Here is a 20,015-nt window from a genome sequence, read left to right as displayed (position 1 = left end):
TTTGAATGTTTCAGTTTCATGGACCTGGTCACTTTGTTCAAAGTTTGACCCTGTTTAGTGTTCAGTTTTTTAAGACTATCTCAGCATGCCATATGAGCTATAAAGCAAATAACAGTGGTTAGTAGTCTTAAAATTATTGGTCTTTCTACGTGCTTTGCAACTCTGAAATAATTACGGAACGACCCACTGGTATCCTTCATCACAAGCTTAAGAGATGTGAAGGGCTTATCTCACAGCTCTTTCCTACAAAAGAGCATACTTAGCTGGGTAACCTCCAGGGACACAGGAAATTCTGTCCTTTCCTGTCCCCTTTACAAGGGGATTTCTTCACAGGACAAAGCAAATGGACCTTAATTATTTGAAGGAATGAGAGGGAGCACAGTTTCTGTTCTCTTGTGTACCTGCAGTTCCACACACTTCAACAAATGCCCTTAGCTTAAGTGCGTGGCTGGTGCAGAATTTAGCCCAGAGATTTTAATTACAGTACAAAGGCTTTAAACCAGACTGCAATATTTGCAGTTGGTGATTTCTTAAAGATGAGGTAACTGGCTACTTACAGGAATGCCATCTGCCCCGGGGAATCCAGTGACTCCTCTTTGCCCCTAGAACGAAACAGCACAATTAAAACAATGTTCTGCCCAGTATTTTGCTCATTAGCTAAACCATCTGATATTCAAAAGTTACCATTTCTCCTTTGGGTCCGCTTATTCCTGGATATCCTCTTTCACCTTTGTGACCTTTGGGACCCTGCACTCCTGGGATCCCCATCAATCCCGGTGGTCCAGTGAACCCCTGTGATCCAAGGAGTCCTGGCTGGCCCTGATAAAAATAATAAAAAAGCATTTATTTAAGAACAGTTGTGATGCACGAAGATGGATTAGTTATCACTGCTGCAATGGAGTCAATCTCTTAAAGAGAAAATAAACACAGAATCTCTTTCCGTTCCAGTAGCCCAGACTCTTTGATGAATGTCATCTGGCAACACCACGCAGGGAAACTCCAGCAACAGTGACCACATTGTGTGTGACAAAATCAATGCATGGAAATTAACACTCAAGTCAACATTCACCACCTGAATATTCATGGCTATTCTATGAAAAAGTGTTCTCTTTGGAATAAGGCTTCTCAAGAGTGATCCTCACTGACCTACAACACAACCAACGACACACCAAGCAAGTAAAATGTGTTTAACTGTGAAATCTGCTTAGTGGCTGTATTACGTACAAATGGAGTCTGATATTTAATGGCAGGAATTTCTGCCTCTTTGAGGTTGATATCTCTATTTAGCAGTGTAGTCTGAAAAATGATTTGGTGTACATGCATCCACACAGGTTGAAGAGTTGAGTGCAGGGCTCGCCTGTCTTTCTCCCTTTCAGCGCTGGTTTGGCTCTTTCAGGCCACTTCAAACATTGTTAAAAAATTATCCCCTTGTTGACTGCCAACATCACAAGGCTCAACAGGGGAAAAAATGCAATGACACAATGGTGGTTTAAGTAATGGGCTGTGACAGTATGTCTGAGATCTGTGAACCAAAGTATCTGAAAGCCATTCCAGACGTAGTGTCACCGAAGGCACATATGTTTTGCATGCTCTACAGTACTCAGTGCACTAATGACACTAACAGCAAATTGCCACAATCTTTTCTGGAGAAATACCCTTCAGCGGTGCAAAGTACCATTTACCAAGACGTTCTAATTAAGCTGATCCTAATGAAAATATTTTAAAATTGCAATTAAGATTTTTCACAGACCAGTCTGCAACAGCATTGGTTTCTCATGAAATAAGAATTACAGCAAAACATGAGCGAACAGATATTTATACAAATGAGCTGATAAAAAAACTAACACCTTGGTTTAGTATAAAATTCTTACAGACTCACCTATGCCTGCAAAGAAAGAGCTAGAAGATGAATGCGATCCCTGTCTGAGACGAAAAATAGTACAACCTCATTTAATGCCATTGAGGTGGGATGAGCAAAGGAGGGCAGCGCAGGGAGCTGAAGAAGTGAACCTGAAGATATCCTAATTTCTTTGTATTCAGGGAGTTGTAGTAAAGATACTGAACAACGCCTTATTGATATTAGGCAAAATTTATTTTACTCTCATATTGAAGGATAGGCCCATTTGTGACACACTTTCAAAACTTCATTGTCAACAATCTATCTATAATTAACATTTATCTATGCTACAGTTGTCTTGACAAACCTGAAAACAAACATCATGACTGAAACACAGCTTACTTCTAGTTCTAAAAAAAATATCAATTTTCCACACTGCCTTTGCAGAAAATGGCTGTCACAGCAGTTGGAGTAGTTTTTATGTTTTAAGTCTTACTGTATTATATCCAGTGAGTCCATACTGAGCAGCTGAAATAGCCAGAGTACAAAACAGTGCAATTTTTTTCTTGGAAGAAGACTAGGAATGGGCCAGTATGACAAATGAATTACAGGTTGTTTCTCAGGACAGGTGACCAGGATGGATCTCTCACAGTATGGATCTCTTTCTATATTGTTATTATTAATTTGACGAAATGTGGTTTAGTAGCGTTGCCAAAGAGCACCATGGATTTAAGTATTTGAGCTGTCAGTGTGAGAAGAGAATCTCTCCTCTGCTTACAACTAAGCCCAACTTTATATAGCATCCCTACTTCTAAACCAAGACTATTCATGTGGATTATTAGGTGCTAGCAGGCCAGGTCTTTTCAAGTTAACAAACTGAGAAGTAACAAAGGTTATATGAATGCACATAAAATATAATTTGTGCTGGCAGGAGGCATACACATCTTAACAAGCAGCTGCTCATTTCCTTATGCCAGCCACAGCTGGCTGTTACAAAAGCATCTTTCTCCACATTCGTAGGTTTCATATTTTGAAAAATCAGTGAATCTCTAAAAGTTATGCTATGAGGTGCAGACCCTTGTCTAAGCAGATTCACAGTAAACATATTTTCTTAGTTACCTGACTCAAAGAGGAAAGGTGCTGATTAGAAGCACTAGAATAATGACTTAAATCTGAACCAATATTCATCACTGTGAGCTCCAAGATCAGGAAGAAGTCTTTTCTGATGTCACTTTTTCTTGATTTATCTTACCTACTATGCCTCAGAATTTAAGTATAAAGAAATTAAGCGTACAAAGGAACATACACCATGAAACTGCCTTTTAAGGGAAATAATAGATATTTCATTCATTAAAAAAAATGCAGTTTGTACTCTTTATTGTTTTTTGTAAAGCAGTACCAATTCTTATGAAAATATCGATCTAAAATATTTCCAACTTATAAAGCCTTAAAATTTAATTAAATACTTAAGTTAGTTTGTTGTTCCCCATACACACAAATCTGGAAAGGAACCTTTAAAAAGGATGAAAACATATCTCATACACCTGCAAAGAACACAAATTATGCAAATTCAACTGTAGAGATTTGAGTTGGATCCAGTTGCAATTTAATTTTGAGAAATTCTGAATACAAATGTTTCCGTTACTTCCACAAAGGCAGGCAAACATGGATTCCGTACACTGAAAATGCTGCTTCATTTCTGAAGTACCTAAAAAGCCACAAGAAATCAAATAAATTCCAAAAGCTACTCATCCACCTGAGATATGCAAATCATCTCTTCAGTGCCCATCTATACCCCTCCTGTGGGCAGCAGGCTGCAGGCAAAACACATGTAAAACACTTAATTGTAACTTCTGATAAAATGCTGGTTATGTTCAGAACTGTCAAATCCGTGCCTGGATTTCTGCAGGGGCCACGCAGAGCTGTAAGACATCAAAGGTGCCATTACAGGGAACATGGTTACCTCTAGTTCCTACACCAAACTCCACTCTCCCACTTCCAGTCCCATTTTTCTGTCAGGCGTGGAGGAAGAGGTAAACAAGGAATGGAAAATGAGGAAGAGAGCTGGGCAATGCCAGCGCCACTTCCTCATGCTTTCCTGGTAAATGTCTGACCATTTGTTTGCTGAGAAATAGAGGTTATTTAGTATTATTTCCGACAAGCACAACAGAATTGATCCTTCTAGGACCAGTTTAGCATGAAGCTAGAGTCAGAGCTCGGGAAGTACTTCATATCATGACAATGTTTGTGTAATTCTTCAGCCAATTAGTACCTTAGCTTGTTAACTGAATTAACTTTGTTAACCTTTGTTAACTCAGGCTTGTCAGCTTTTACTCTGTTTTCTTTATGTTAGATCTTTTGTTGAAGATGTCCCTTGTTCATTAGCAAATGACCTAAGAATGTTCTCTCTTTTGCAAAGGTCATCGAGGATATTTAAGCAAAGACAATCAGTTTGAAAGGTTTAGTCAAATAAAGCATGACTCAATTAACAGAGTCCTGAATTCCCCTGTGTGAAACACGCCATGCATGGTACTGCTCTGCTTGAGCTCCTGGAGGGTCAGAAAGCGAAAGCCTAGAAAATTCTCTAAAGATGCGAAATGGTGTCCAGAATAAATTGCCAGGTAAAAAAATCCAAACCCAACGACAACAAAAAGGCAAGCCTAGTGAAACATGCTATCCCTATCTGTTGTATTTTAGACGATTCATAAAGTACTTTCTCTGGTGCCCCCTTTTCTTAAATGATAAAGCAATGCAGAAACGTGCTCTGGCCCACAGTGCTCTCAGGCAGAAGGCTTCCCATTTTGCTGGGGTGAACTGGAACTCTTCTGAATCCAGGACATAGCACGATTACCCAGTGTCACCCACCACTGGATTTACAGGCCAGTCCTAAGAGGCTTACCCAAGCGAGCATGGCACGCTACGGCCAGCACCTCCAAGGGAGCACACAGAAAGAAAAGGAAAAAGTGGGCTGACGGAGTATTTTGGAGACTAACATGAAGTTTTTTCTTTGTTCTTATACAAAACTTCCATGACTGTTCAGATAAATTACAAGGCGTCCAACGGCAGCATACATCCTAAACAGGCGTTCCCTGCTTTGCTCTTCCTGCGACTTCAGTTGACTGGAAGAGGTCTCACACAATTCATGTGGCTGGCCCAGCCATGTGCAAAAGTTATTTACAGAGAGAAGCAAAGGTCAGAAATTGAGGAAGCCTGGAGAAAATCTTCCCAGAAAATATTTGCGACGTTGTATATACATTGTTGCTTGTCCAGTGACGTGCATGAAAGAAAGTGCCGTCGGGGCTGTGACTGAATTTAATAACTACATTTTGCAATTAAGTCCCAGCGGACTTAAAAATATTCTGAACAGACTTTTAAATCTGTACTGAATGTTCATGTTCTGCAGCTTGAACTTTAATTTTCAGTTCTTTTAGGATCAGTCAAATGAAAGAGATGTCATGTTGCAATACTTTCTTCCTTCTAATTTACTGCTAAATTTACAGTGTGGAAACAAAACTGGTGGAGGAGGGTAACCTAATTCTGAGAGCAACCAATTGTTTGAGATGCTATACAAATATAGTTACAATAAATGACAGTACCTGCTCCAAAGGTTTTAAAATATAAGAACATCATCATGAATTGCTGAGAAGTCCACCTACCAGCACGGAGCTACAAAGAAAGGAGAAAACTGTTGATTCGCAATACAAGGAGACAGAATCAAAACTACTGCAGAGCTTCACCGTCATTGAGCCCATTTCTCCACATTTCATTACAGACTTCCATTTTGCAACTGCTGGTATACGGAATGTGATGATTCAGTATTCCCCACACGAAAACGATCCTTGTAGGTCATCATTTATTTAATAGTAGACAAGACGAAGGGAGGTTAATTCCCTGACATTTAAAAAGGTCACTGGTGAAAGGACAAGTTCACTTCCTATGGGAAGTGTGATCTGACCGTGACAGACGAGTGGGATCTGGGACTTTTTGTAAGAGAGCTCAGCCTGGAACGGTCCCCGGAAGAACAGATGGGGAAAGGATGTGACAGCAAAGACCTTGATGCAGGACCACTACAGGGAGACCAGCAAGTGGAGCAGAGAGCAACATACCAGGGAATAAAATTCGTTATAACGAAAATGAGCAACTTCTGAGCTGATTAAAAGTGCTAACCCAGGAAAAAGCACCCCTGCAGGCACACAGGAAAGAAACAGAAAAGTTTTAAAATGTAACGCTGGCAAAATATGGAGAATGGGGTGTAAATGTAGGGAATTTGTGAATCTCTCAGGCATCTTCTGTGGAGGTAGGTATAGAAAAGCAATTGTTGAGCCCAACTAAAAAAATGTATGACCTTCGTGCTCCCCCACTGTCCAAAAACATAAACTACAAGGAACAACCTCAAGAAGTCTGTTGTGGCGCAGAGTGAGACTGGGATGTGCATACCACTTGGCATTTCTCCCGCAGCATAAATCCAGGAGTTTACGGATTGAACATATTAGAGGGGAATATGTAAGGGAAGGGTTTGGAGTTTCAGCTCCATGCAGTGTAGGCTGTGCCAGAAATACTTGAGGTATGGGCTGCACAGCTTTGAGCTGAGAGGCAGAGCATCCTGCTGCCAGAGCTCAACAAGTTCATTTCAAGTCAGCGACTGCTTCTGGTGGCCCCAGGCTGCCCAGCATGGACAGATCTCCAGTGAGCTCGTCTCACAACACCCTCTGACTATTTACAAAACCAATTCCAAAACAAGTTTAAGATCCTGTGGGTCTTAACTGATTATTTTTGCATAATCTTTCTATGGCAGGGATACATGCGTAGTCTTCCTTTCCTGCCAGCCCTACTAAGATGGAATTTTTGTTTACCCACACTTCTCAGTGGTTACAGGAATAAACCAAGCTTAAAATCCTTCACTTTCAAAGCTTCACTGGGTACATCTTCAGTCATCAATAAGCACATCTACTATGACACAGAAGACACTGGTACATTTCTATACCATACATCATTTTGCTGTACATTGATAATGTAGTTTGAACAGATCCATCTGCCTCAGCAATTCAGGAGGTCTTTTTTTTTAGCAAGTTTTAAACATTTTTGTAATTCTACCTGGGAAAAGCAGGTGAAAACAATCTGTGGAATGGTAGAAAATTTAAATATATAGGGCAAAACATAGCTAATGCTAGCCACTGGAAATAAAGATTATCTGGGAGAAAATATCCTGCAGTTTGTGCAGGCTTGGTTGTTAAACGTATTAGCAAGTCACTTTATTTCTGTGTCTTCTGCAAGTTACTTTATTTCTGTGTCTTCAGTACTGTAATAATGACTATTTTCTAAAAAATGATTAATCTCAATTTGCAGTGAGCATTCAGAAGCTCCTCACTAGGTGGCACCAGCCATTGCTGCTGCACACAGATCCCACCACCTCAGGTGCACGTTTCCAGCATATGCCATAACCTTCAGGAAATCTGATAAGGAGATCAGGTAGGGCCAAAACACCTTTGTGCAAGGTCTAAGGCAACAAAAGCAGAAGGCTTCCTGCAAAACGTCTGGCAGTGAGACAACTGGTAAAGTGCAGATGAAATGGAACGAAATTCATCATGCAACTGAGCAGCACGGCTTCCTGCAGTGCCTGTGTTTCATTGTTCACTCTTTAATTCATGTAGTATAGGGACTTGGTCTTCTAAGAGGAACGAGAAAGACTTATTATTTCTCCAGTGGACTGCAAAATTTACATGTAATATCACAGGCCTGCACTTTCTCAAATTTATGTTCTGAATCTGTATTTTACCGCAGGGCTGGCATTAGCTTCTGCCACCACATGGTTACCAGTGCTAGGAAAGGATGGACTTCTGTGATCTAAATTGAATATTGATAAGCAAATGATGCAAAACTTTCTCAAGTGCCTTAAGCTATGGTATTCAATTCTTAAACACAGAGTAGCACTGAAAGAGTCATCAGGCTTTTTAAAAAAGTACATAGCTAATGGTTATTTCTATTTTTAATTTATCTTTTGCTACTTCAGAGAAGGCTATTTAGCTGAGTTTCACATTCCAGCTTGTTTTCTCAGAAAAAAAAAACACTTTCCTTCTCATTTGTTAAAAGGCTTTTTTTATTTATATCAAAAAGTAAACAAAAAATTATAGAATTCACTTAAAGTTAAAAATAACTAAAAAAATGAGGCTAGTTCAGCCTAGTGGCATGGTAACAATTTGCTACTCTTTCAACTACACTGTCTGAACATGCGGCATTTTCTCTCAGGACAGCAGTGACCAAATGACATTAACATTAATTCCAAAGCAGTGATTCAGATTGCACATTTTTATTTTTTTTTAATTAAGGAAGGAATAAACATTAAATCTTCATAACAAAAGAACTATGAAAGGGTTCTCTTTACCAGAAGCCACAGTCCTTTTCTGTAGTCAGTAAATGAAATAATTTTGTACTGTTTTCTGTTCCCACAGTTTGATCTAATTTGTGATCTTCCAGAAAGTTGCTATGTCACCCAAGAAGATAAAACATGTGTAAAAGAAAATACATGCTGGAATGTAGGTCAAGCACTAAAAAGAACCAGTTAAAAGTATCTTCACATCACAAAATACATAAGAATATATGTCAGAAAAGCTTTCTGTGCTTTGCAGAGCTGCTGTAGAAAGAATGATACTGGGACCACAGCAACAGTCTTTCAAAGAAAAACATCCAAAACGGCAAGTCTAGACAAAACCTCACAAGGATTTCCATACTAAGTCTTTAAAGGTTATTGCGTAGAGGAAAGGAGATGAGGAAGGAGGAGAAGATGTGGGAAGGAAGTGGTGGGCAGAGGGAAGGGTGGGTTTGTTTGCAGGCTCAGTAAGGGAAGAGCTCTGAAACTTCAAAGCAGCATCTCTGCTGAAGTATGTCTGCACAGACAAATTGGGAAATTTGGGATTACAGTTAAGACATATATCTATCTAGTTTATCTATCTATATCTATATCTATCTATATCTAGCAACTATATCTATCTAGTAAGCATGCTTTACTGAATTAGGTAGTAGAACTTGTAATGACTTGAAAGGCATGAAATTTATTTTAAGGGTTGTATTTATTGAACAGATGTAGACATTTATCTACATGCCATGTAGTCATACAAAACTCCGAAGTGGTGAGAGTGATACCTTATGGCGTGATACATCCTAATGCAGATATTAACAAATCTGCATTAACAAATGAACAGGGTCAAACACATGAACCCTGAATGCACCCATTTTTCTGCCCATTCCTGCTTACAAAAGGAGTTTAGGTCCCTAGCTCAAATGTTGGAACTCCACATCTCCATTTTCTAAACTGTGCAAGAAGGCAATATCCCAAAAGATCAAGTCTTTGTAGTTAGGATTTAGCAGTTAGGATCAAGATTCCAATAAATGTGAGCATGAGAATTATGCTGCATGAAAAAGGTGCTGGATATAAATGCAATAAATGTACTAAACTTGGCAGTCAGTATATGCCAGCACCATTGCTACTGGTGGTGCAAAACAGTAGGATTTTCTTGGCAGTTAGAAATGTTTCAGTGTAAGAAAATGATCAGATGATAATGTTGTGTGCTCAAAAGCATATCCATTTATTCCAAGTATAACAACTGGCCCCAACCTTGCTTCCATTTTTTGTTACTCAGATACATGTTTCGTTTAGGCTGGTAGGAGCCACATAAATACCAAGACTTCTGTAGAGCTTCAAGACTTCTATATAGCTTCTTGCTCAGTTTCTATCATCTTTATTTAGGGCATAACAAAACCTCTGCTTAGACTGGGCTCTGCTAAAATTCTGGTATGGGGCTCTGGTAGGATGTAAGGGGATCATGGGGAAAGCTTCCTATCTCAGAAACCTGCAGAGCTGGGGCTGGCCTGACGCTGTGCAGCCTCGACAGATGCTTTGGGTTAGTGCGAGAGCGGATGTGCGATTAATGGAGCAACTCACTTTACGTTGGTTAAACCGACCTAAAAGAACTATAAAACCAGAAAAAAACCTACTGATATTGACATGTCAGTATTGTCTCTCTGACTTCCAACTACGTACTTTCAGAAAGAGTTAACTAAAATAACTTTGAGATGATACCTTGAATCAACTTGAAGTTGAGATCATGAACTAATGATGTTTTACAGACCACTAAAATGACATTGATTTATCCTTGCAAAACTTTAATTGCTATTTAATTAACTGGAGAAGATTAGTTTTGATAGCTGACCAAAAATTCAACAGAGAGGAAAATCGTCTTGCCAAATTTGCTCTTACAGCAGACAAATACCAAGATGATGGGTGTGGAGCAGGAGGAAGCAGGGAACTCCCAGTTAGTCAGTGACAGTTGCTGTATCATGCCCAGTGTAAAAGGGCAGACTTTGGTCTTGGTACCTAATAAACATTCGACTGAGCATTTCGAGGGACAGTGAATGCCTCGCACGTTTTTAGTGTGTGTGTTTTCAGAACAGAAGAAAATTCTATTCAATCAACATGGGTTTTGACAGGATTAAATAAGCCAGACACTTTCCAGGGCAGCATACAATGCAGTGCAATCATAATCTGCTAGTATCTACACCAAAATATATTTCTTTTTCATTCTTTCCATTCATTCCGTTAATTTTGTTATCATCACGCTATTAAGATCAACTGCTTTTCATGACTTTTTAAAAATCACAGTTCACACAAAATGCTAACAACTTGCATAACAGTGGGTCGGTGGTTGTAAGGTTGCTGCTTGGCTAGCTTTGCTCCTCAAGGCAAGACAACAACCAGCACCTGCTCGTGTTAGAACATTCAGTCATAGACCCGAAAGCCAATCCGTCAGTCCAATTGCTTTCAAATGGCTTCTGGTAGTGTGTGGGAGTGTTCTCAAGATCCTAAAATTCAGGAAGTTCAACACAGATGTTTTCTGTCAGTAGGCGTTGGAAGCACCAATAGTAACATCTGTTCACTTTTCATATTTGTGAGAACATTTTTTTTCTGTCCAAAACCCAGTCACTGTTGAAATTTCCAAATTGTGCAACTGGCCAAAATGTTAAGCTCATTAGGCTCCATGAGTTTAAGAGTATGTGAAAATTAAAACCCCTGCAGGAGTTCAGTCTATCATATGCCAATTTTTCCATTCTGTGCCCCTCTTCTGTTTAAACAAAAGTATAATTATTTTTGTGGTGGGAACAGCTATCAGAACTGACTTGATAATGCAAATCTAAGTTACCACTGGATGTTTAAACTGTAGAAATAATTTAATTATCTTACAGAGGCTGTGACTTTTTTAGTGAGTTGTATACTGAAATATGCTCTCTAGAGCTCAGAATACACGCTCTAGAAACATGTACAAGGGACTTGGTGCAGACCTTAAACACCCTCCCAGTCCGGTCATGGGAATTTACAGTTTGGGACGATCTCCGAGTTCCCAGCAAGGCCAGATGATTGGCTCTGAACCGCCAGGAAGGATGGGGGGCTTTAAGGCAGATGTGTGCAGCAATATGAAGAATCATTGTTGATGCAGAATAAGAGACATCTTTTTTTTCTCCTAATGCTTCTGGACAGATGGGTCTCAAGAGCAGCAGGGTGCTGTGAGATCATCTGAATGGAGTTTGCACAGTTGTTTTCTCCACATGACTTGCTAATCTTGCTGTTAGTATCAATGCGGATGCTCTAGACATTTCAGCAGCCAGGACTCTGCTGAAGCCTGCTGTTGAGTCAGCTTATACTGAAGCTGAACGAACTCTTATGCCTTCCAGTGGATGTGGCTTGTTAACATCACAAATACTCTAATGCAATCACTTCGATGGTCTTTAAACTGAGCCTGGCTTCGTGTTGGGTTTGGCTCCAAAAACAAAAATAGTCTAAGTAATCTATGAGAAGCCTTGCCATCTTCAGGTAGTAAATAGAAATACTAAAAGCTGCCAGCAATTGTCTTTTATATAATACAATTAAGTTACCTGTCTATCGTATACACAGATTCACAGAAGATTTTTCTAAGTTGATGGCAGTAGGTGAAGCTGAATGATCTAGGGAACTAAATGATCTGGGGAAAGTATTACAGCAACCAATTACTTGGAGAAGTTTCTGTGATCCCACACAAGTTTGAGGTTTTTCCTTGAAATCAGGAAAGAGTAAAAACATTTTCCTTTCAGTCATGAAGGCAATAGTTGTAATCATACACCTGAAAAAATATACTCTCTCTGTTGAATGTAACTTGTGATAACAGTCCTGAAGAGGGTCAAGAGTGGAGTACAAACTTGAACAGGAAGGTATAGCTCTCCAGATCCATTAAGAAAGATCTAGTTTTTCTGTTACATTTAGTTTGAGATAGCAGTAACGGGGGCCAAGAGTGCCCACACATCTTCTGCAGATTCCAAAATCTCATCACTCATGGGAAAGGATGTTCTGGAGAACATCACAGCAGACAGTTCCACAGCTGCTCAAGGAGAATGCCTATTTATCATTTCAAATGTTGATTTCAAAAGCTACTGGTAATTTTTTAACCATTTATTGTAGGCAGTGTGGGCTACGCAGCTGCTTCAGCAAAGGATTGGGATGAAATCAGACAAACCAATCTGTTTGATCCTTTACTCCTTTTCTTTCTGCAGATACTGGGGGAGCAAAGATACTATTAAACTGTAATGGCAAGTTGCTTTTACCTGAAAGACATTAGTTTGACAGGCCCTGGAGATAGTGTTGTTCTCTGCTAGTAAATGCAGGTAATATAAATGAAAAGAGAAGCCTTCCAGACAAGGAGAAACAGCAGAAGCAGCCTTCCTGTTCTATGGGAATATCAGAGAGATTGCTAAAGAATTTGTCATGACTACTTATCTGGGTCCCATCACTAGGAACTGGTTTCAGGCTTCAGCTTGAGGAGAGCACCTTCAGCATTTCAGATTCTGATTGCGGAATGAGTCCAAGCTATGTTAAACTAGTGCCGCCTTGGCTAAAACATGGTCTGCTTGTGGCGTTAGTTGTGTTGAAGAAATCAGTGCTGTGCAGTGATGTGCTGTCTTCATGAACTTATGGCAATCTACTTGCAGGGATGCTTCCCTCAGCCTAATGGGAGAGGCTGCATTTATTGACAAGGAAATTTGAATTCTAAAGGTCAGAATGGTGCCGTTCACATTGCTAACCGTGACCCCGAATCTCTGCCAGGATGCTTCACCTGCTTTACCTTGTCTGCTACAGGCAAGGATGAAAGGAAGCAGGAGATAAATTTGAAGCTTCTCATTTCCAAAAAACTAACTAATGTTGGAATGTCTGTATCCTAGATTTAGAGGTCCTGGATCCTCCAGGTACCTGAAATGACTTCAACTGCCACAGGGAGCGTCAGCCTTCTGTACTTTTGACAGAGGCAGTACCAAATGTACTCCATGTTCATGTGGCTCCTCTGAGTTTTTGACCTCCCTCTTCCCCTTTTTCCATGAAAAAAAGTTTCAGTTTTAACTTTCTTAACTTTTGCATCTGGGAGGACTTACAGGTTTTACCTAGCTTCTGAAAAGAACCAGTGCTAGCTCTCCTATGTAAGCCAATGCCTATATTTTTTATTGCTTTTTTTGTCAAGAGGCCAAGGACACTTATTATATGAAAGCAAACAAACTCTGAGCAATACAGTTATTGAGCACTACAGTGCTCAATACAGACTGTGATAATGTGGATGGCGAAATGAGTCACTACAGCCTGGAGACTGGTAACCCCCAAATTACCTGGACAATAACCAAGACTAACCTGCTCTATCTAACCCTGCCTGAGAAGTGGGGCTGGACTAGATGATCTCAAAAGGTCCCTTCCAACCTCAACCATTCTGTGATTCGGTGAAATACAGCAATACACCTGATGTTCAAAATCCTCCTTAAAATCCTGCAGTTTAGCTGTTTGCCAGGTCTATTGCTCAGATCTTCTCTGTGATGTCTGCAGAACTTTTCCCTGTCTGTGTACGTATTTATTCTCCCCTTGGTTTGCCATCTTCAGATCCTTGCGTGTCTAACACAAACCATAGAGCACTGTAGTTTCTTTTAAAGATAAGGGCAGGGAGTCACTGACGTGAGGGGGTATACTTCCTTACTGTTAAACACTGATAATTACTATGAACTATTCAGGCAAAGTTAGCGTTATTAACAAAAGCCAAGATGCAAGATAATAGCTATCTGCCTGTGGATACAATAGCTGTGTCCTTGTTGCAGACATATTTGTGTATGTGTGAGGTCTCTTGTATCTCTACAGTTTAGATGGGTGCAGTATTTACGAGAAAAGCTAAGCTTCTGGTTCTGCCACACTTTGATAACCTCAGCTGAAACCTCGCCAGACCTGCCACTCCACTGACTCTACTGCTTTATGCAGACCTTGCAGTTCTGAACTAGATTGCAAAAGCTGTTAGTTGTTTTCACAGGAAGACATCAGAGAGCATTTCTAAGAAAAAAATTACCTTTTTCGGAACACAGCCTGATATTTCATGACTTTTTGGCACGAGAAGTAACTGAAAGAGAGTGCATCTAAAAGGAGAGATTTTTGAAGAGTCAGAGAAAGAAAGATGATGGAGACAATTCAGCTTCCTGTGAATATTTTGGAGTTCGGGCTTACTTCTCTTCCTATCTGCCCTGACACCTCCAAACAAGCAAGAAAGCCACAACAGACTTTGGAACACATATATGAAAAGAAGAATATACATGAATTTGTCCAGTAACAAGCACTGTACTAAGAATCAGTGAAAAGTTATTTCTAGTTATGATGGTTGGTTAATGCAACATTAGTTCCATAAATATTAACCCAACTGCAATGAAGAAACCCAGAGACATGCCTATTTGCACATTCTTTTTGGTTTTGATGATTTTATCTACTTTCTACACATATTAGATACCTTGAGAAGATGGAATTCTAAAAGAATATAATTTAGTAACCCCATGGGAATTATGCAAGTCAAGAAGAATTTTAATGAAGCATCACAGAGAAAGCATTTACATTATTAACTATGATAGACTGTGGACAGAAAAAAAAATCAAAACTATTTCCTTTCAGCATTCAATAAAACTATTTTATTCTCAAGACAAATATGATTTATTACAATTTTCCAATTAATTTTAGTTATTTATAAAGGCCTGTCTAGACACCGAAATACAGATGTCTTAGATTTCAAATTATCGCAGACATTCAAATAATTTTTTTTGTTCTATGCAAAGTAGTTATGAGATTTCTGAAGAAGTCCCCCCTAGACTGAACTTTTCTCAACAAATTCAGATCTCAGTATGCAGAAAATTTGGCGGGGGAGGGGCGGGGGAAGTGATATGTATTTTGAAAATACAGGAGAAAAATTAAGGAAAACAGCTGGAAATACATTTTAATATCTAGCAAAATATTAGATTTAGTAGACTGCTTTTCAGCATTTAAAGTAAGTAACTTGCTACTTCATTCAAGTCATAAGAGAACCTCATAACTCAATCGGGTACCTAATCCTTAACAGCTGAAGTCAGTGATGATTTGAGAAAACGGCTAATTGACAACAGGGCACAACATTCTCTATTGCACTGAGAACACTGCTGCCCTAGACTGCTGCTGACACCATCAATAGTAGAAATATATAGTTGAAAGTAAAAAATAAACAGCTGAAAGTAGTTGGATCAAAGGAGAAAACAGCAGGGAAAGCAATAGGAAGGGTGAGGAACAGGAGGCTCCACCGGCGTAGGGAAGGCAGGGACGCCCACAAGCTGGGATCAGTGACTGCCTCACCCGAACGCAATTACTGAAAGGCTGTTCAGTTACCTGTTTCTTTCTAGTCTTTTCTGGTCCATGCTGTTTATAGAGCACATGTATTACTTTCCTTCATATATAAGATACAGGCATTAATTGGTATGCTTTTAAGGAATACAGCTTTCAGCTTAGAGAAATGGACACTAAATCTTACCCTGACAGTAAGCAGGCAATAATTTGTTCACTACAGATGAACAGATCAGTAATATTAAGGAGGGACATCAGCATTTCTAAAGCCTTAGCAGCCACGTGTCAGCCATTATCCTATTTAGAGATGTTAGAATGATATGTCTGAGGCAGAGGGCAGCTGGGAAGAGATGTGAAGCTACATGTAAACTCCTGGGAAGAAAACTGATAAGAGACAGACTTGATGCCAGAACACCTCCATCTCCCACAGCGACAACGCTGCCTTTAAGCCATGCTTCAGCTATCAAAAAATACAGACTTCTGGTGGAGCATTCACAGGATAAAATAGGGAAACTCCTGGAAACAAAATTAAGTAAGAATGAAAAAAGCCTTTTTGCTTTGTTTTTTCTTTTTTTTTTTTTTTTTCTGCACTCTCTCTAGACTAGCAGTAGCAAACAGTAGCTAAACTGTAACTATTTTATTAACGAGCAAAGTACTATAAAATTTACTTTTATTTTAATGTTTGCCTGATATTAAAGAGTCACTGCAGGATAAAGAGGCAAAACTACAGCCTTCTCATGCCTCAGCGAGTAAGTGCATGGCTTGAGACTGGTCTGCAGTGAGGTAACAGCAATATCACTCCTGTTCAGTGAACTGAAGACGGGAAGCACCTGTCGAGAACACTTCTCTCCAGTCAATGCCCAGCACCTCCTCATGCTCACCTCTCTGAAACTCACAGTGAGCCTCTTCCACCCTTTGCAGAAACCTCCGTGGCTATCACAATCCCTATCTCGCCTCAGGAGAACCGCAGGTTTCACACAAGCCCTTCTGAATTGAGGTGTATTTCTCTCAGTTTTATATTTGCTAATTATTCTTATTAGACTGCTTCAGCACCAACAGCAATCCTTCAACACAGAGATAAACAGGACTTCTTTTATTTATGGACAAAACTAAGAGACGAACATTTCAGAAGACAGTTTTTGCACAGCTGTTAATTCATAGAAGAAATACAAAAGAAATGTGTTGGGATAATAATACACAGTGACAAAAATATAAACAGAAAAAGCCAGGCTGTTCCTCAATTTCAGCCTTGTTCAGTCATGTGCTAGCTAAAGCATGCTTACACCCTCACAATTAAAAAAACATCCAGAAATTTAAAACCACTGAAGCCACACAGCAGTGGTACTTCTCCCACCATCCCAAAGATGTGTAGTAAAAAAAAAGAAGTTAAATCTCTGAAATTAAATAGAAAATATTCAAGTATCCATTTAATTATATTTTTTTTACATTATTAACTACTTTGCCTAAATCTAATGGAACACATGTGTGTTCAGTAAAATGCATCTGTATCAGCTCCAGATTAAAAACACTGATGACACAGTTGATCTTTAATTTCTGGAAATGAAAGAAAAACATTATTGAAAATATTAGATTCTAGCTGTAATCAATATGCCTTGTTCCACATCAGGCACATTTAGGTGGTGGGGATTGAAGTACGATGCTCTAGGCAGACACAATTATCAAAAGGGCATCTTGCAGGCCATTTTCAGTGGACAGAAGACAAAGAAATCAGAGGATTACTCCAGCATGTTCTCATAGCAAAGCCAAATACCACCAGCTTACAGTCCATGAGTATACAAGGAGCCAGTGACTGGACTGACTCTTGAAAAATTGGCATTTCATGATCTTCAAGATATGGTCCAAAATATGCCTATCTTTTCAGGTAACTAATACTCTATTAGACTGAATATATATGATTATCAAACTTCATTCGAGGTCACCTGTCTGCAGCCACACCTACTTCTTATTTTTTTGCAAGCAATGGTTGAGGGGTGTCAAAAGTGCATGGGAAAATCTGCGAAGCAATTTAAACTACTTAAAACTTCCTCTTTTTAAATGCTCCTGTATATCCTTCAGGAGACTTAAATGGTACAGCATTGAATAATTACTTGTAATAAAGTTGTGGTATGAACACTTCCAAAAATTGTACTTAATGATTCCTTTATCCAAAGATTAAATTTTGCCTTGCACCACTCTTGCACCACTGCCACACCAATGAATATCCCTGATGTGCAGTAGCACTTGGAAGAGCCACTAGCTGGCATTTCTGGTGAGGCTGCTGCCCTAGAAGTCACGAAGCCACCGGTTACACCATACTGCCCTGCTACTTCAGCCTAAAAAATGTGAAGTATGAGCTACTTCTGGTTAAATTACGCCCATGCTAATTACTTGGCTGAAGCTCATCAGCTCCTTTTAAGGAGAGAAGGGTGCTGTGTACAGTGGCTGCTCTGCTTGTTGTCCTTCCTAAGGACCACAGGAACCCAGCAGGAACCACAGGGACTCTTAAAAAAGACCAGTGAGCTTTGGTGGTGCCTATTTAATGGGACTGCTCAACTGAAATTGTCCCAAACTGTTAGCTGATTCTTACAGCGTCTGCCAGAAAAGTTTCTTCAGCTTTCTTTGGGAGGCAGAAACAAGGCATGCGACACAGCCATCTCCATTTCACCTTCTTCTGAGTGGATTTCCTTTTGGCAGTATGGAGGGAAAGGGTGAACACAGGAGATCTTCCTTCATGGGGGCTGTTGATCTGCCTTTCCTAGTCTTTGCTGCCACTCTACACTATCAGCTCTTCCTTCCGTTGGTCTTCATGTGGACTGAGAGGAATGAGGTAGCACCCAATACTTGTACACCTACAGTCCTGGTCAGTGCTGCCCATCTTCCTCGAGTAAAGAAGACTTTCCATATGCATGCTATTGATCTACAGTAGGCTTTACAAAGATAAAAAACCAACCAGCTTGTGTGCAGTACTCAGTTTTCTTTACAAAATTATGTAAAATTCACAGAACAATTGCAGAGATTCATTTTAATCCCCTGCATGAAGACTACAACACTAAAAATGAGCACAAATGCTATGAAAAATGAATGTTCCAAGGCCATGCTATCACAAGCATGAAATACAGAGCTTCTTGTTTAAATTCTCCCACACCATTCCAGTCTATTCCCTCCTCATTATCTCCACTGAAAGACTATTCATTCATGATAAGTTGGTTTGATTAGTTCAGATAATTTTCCATCTTTGTTCACATGCTCTGTTCTGCCTCCTGCAAAATTGCTTACAAGCTGCAGACACGGCAAAGAGTTTTTGAGTCACCCTCATGAACTTGCTCCAACATTTGTCTGCACTGCCCAGTGCCTGAACCCACCAAAACAGACATCATAATGTTTGTATGTGGTGCTATCAGTTAAACATTGGGAGCTATAGCTGGAAAAATAAGGATTATAATTACTTTTGGTAGTAATTATAATCAGATGCCTGCAACAATCATTGTGGTTTTTCCTGATTATTCAGTTGTTGCTCAGACAGACTATCCACAACATGAGTGGGAAATTCCCATGTGAAAAGATTCTGGAAATGAGGTCCAAATGGTGCACTTGATTGGTTTGAACAGAGAAAATAAGTGGGCTTATTGTCAGTTTATTTTGATTATGGGGTACCCAGAATAAATGGACTATACCCCAATAAATAACATACCTTTTATTATCAAAACATAGTAATTTCATCATTATTATGTATTTTAAACATTTAAGAAGTAGTGGAAAGAAAAAAAATTACTGGCAACTGATAAAGACATACTAAATACTTTAATCCACATTTTATTGGTAAACAATTTCCTGACACATTTGTAAGTAAATAGACAGTAAAACATATCTCTAGACAAGTATCAATGTAGATGGATAAACAGTCTGAGAGAGGAGGTTTCCAAAAAATCTCAAACAGGAATACAGTGTGCTCTCAGCATCAGCAGCATTACTTGGAGTGAAATGTTATGCCCATGGATGGTAAAGCAATGAATAAGCTGCAGTCAGTCCTAGTCATGAAGTGCTGTGTTTGAAGGCTGGACACGAATGCCAAAAAGTCTGTACAATTAAGTGCTACCAGTCTGACGGATCCCAAGTAAGCCATGTAAGAGTTTATCACCCTGTGAAAACCTGGTGTAACACAAGCTCAACCACTGCATATTTCCAGCTTTTCTAGATCTGCAGGGCTAAACAAAGCTGGGAACAGAAAGCCACACAAGCCATCCATCTGGATGGCAGTCCAAAGAGAGTTCAGCACCTACTTAACCTTAGGACATAATCAGCCTTAAAACCAGAGCTGTTTATGACTATTTTGCTGAATGTATTTTTATCAGAAAACACCAATCTGTCAGAAAGGATCATCTGAGTGGATCGGTTTAGCAGACACTGAGCAGGGAGAAATGGGACAGAATTCCCAATTTCAAAATGGGAGTTTTGGTCAAAATGAGAGAAGGTGCCAACTGCTCTGTTAATGAATGG

At 39.6% G+C, this 20,015-nt stretch overlaps 1 protein-coding gene across 2 annotated transcripts in view; it reads right to left on the bottom strand.

Moving 5' to 3' along the window:
- Positions 1–20,015, bottom strand: part of COL4A2 (collagen type IV alpha 2 chain) — a 147,925-nt gene that overhangs the window by 52,598 nt on the left and 75,312 nt on the right. For both annotated transcript variants that reach the window (XM_040584519.1, XM_040584520.1), the window contains exons 5-6: positions 685–819; positions 558–602 (exon numbers count right to left, since the gene is read on the bottom strand). In XM_040584519.1, the coding sequence (XP_040440453.1) occupies positions 558–602; positions 685–819 (180 nt within the window). The remainder of the gene's footprint in view (positions 1–557; positions 603–684; positions 820–20,015) is intronic.

Source organism: Falco naumanni, chromosome 2 (assembly GCF_017639655.2).
Source record: "Falco naumanni isolate bFalNau1 chromosome 2, bFalNau1.pat, whole genome shotgun sequence".
NCBI classification, from domain to species: domain Eukaryota; kingdom Metazoa; phylum Chordata; class Aves; order Falconiformes; family Falconidae; genus Falco; species Falco naumanni.
The sequence above is the reverse complement of the archived record's forward strand: the minus strand, read 5'-3'. Positions and strand labels throughout refer to the sequence as shown.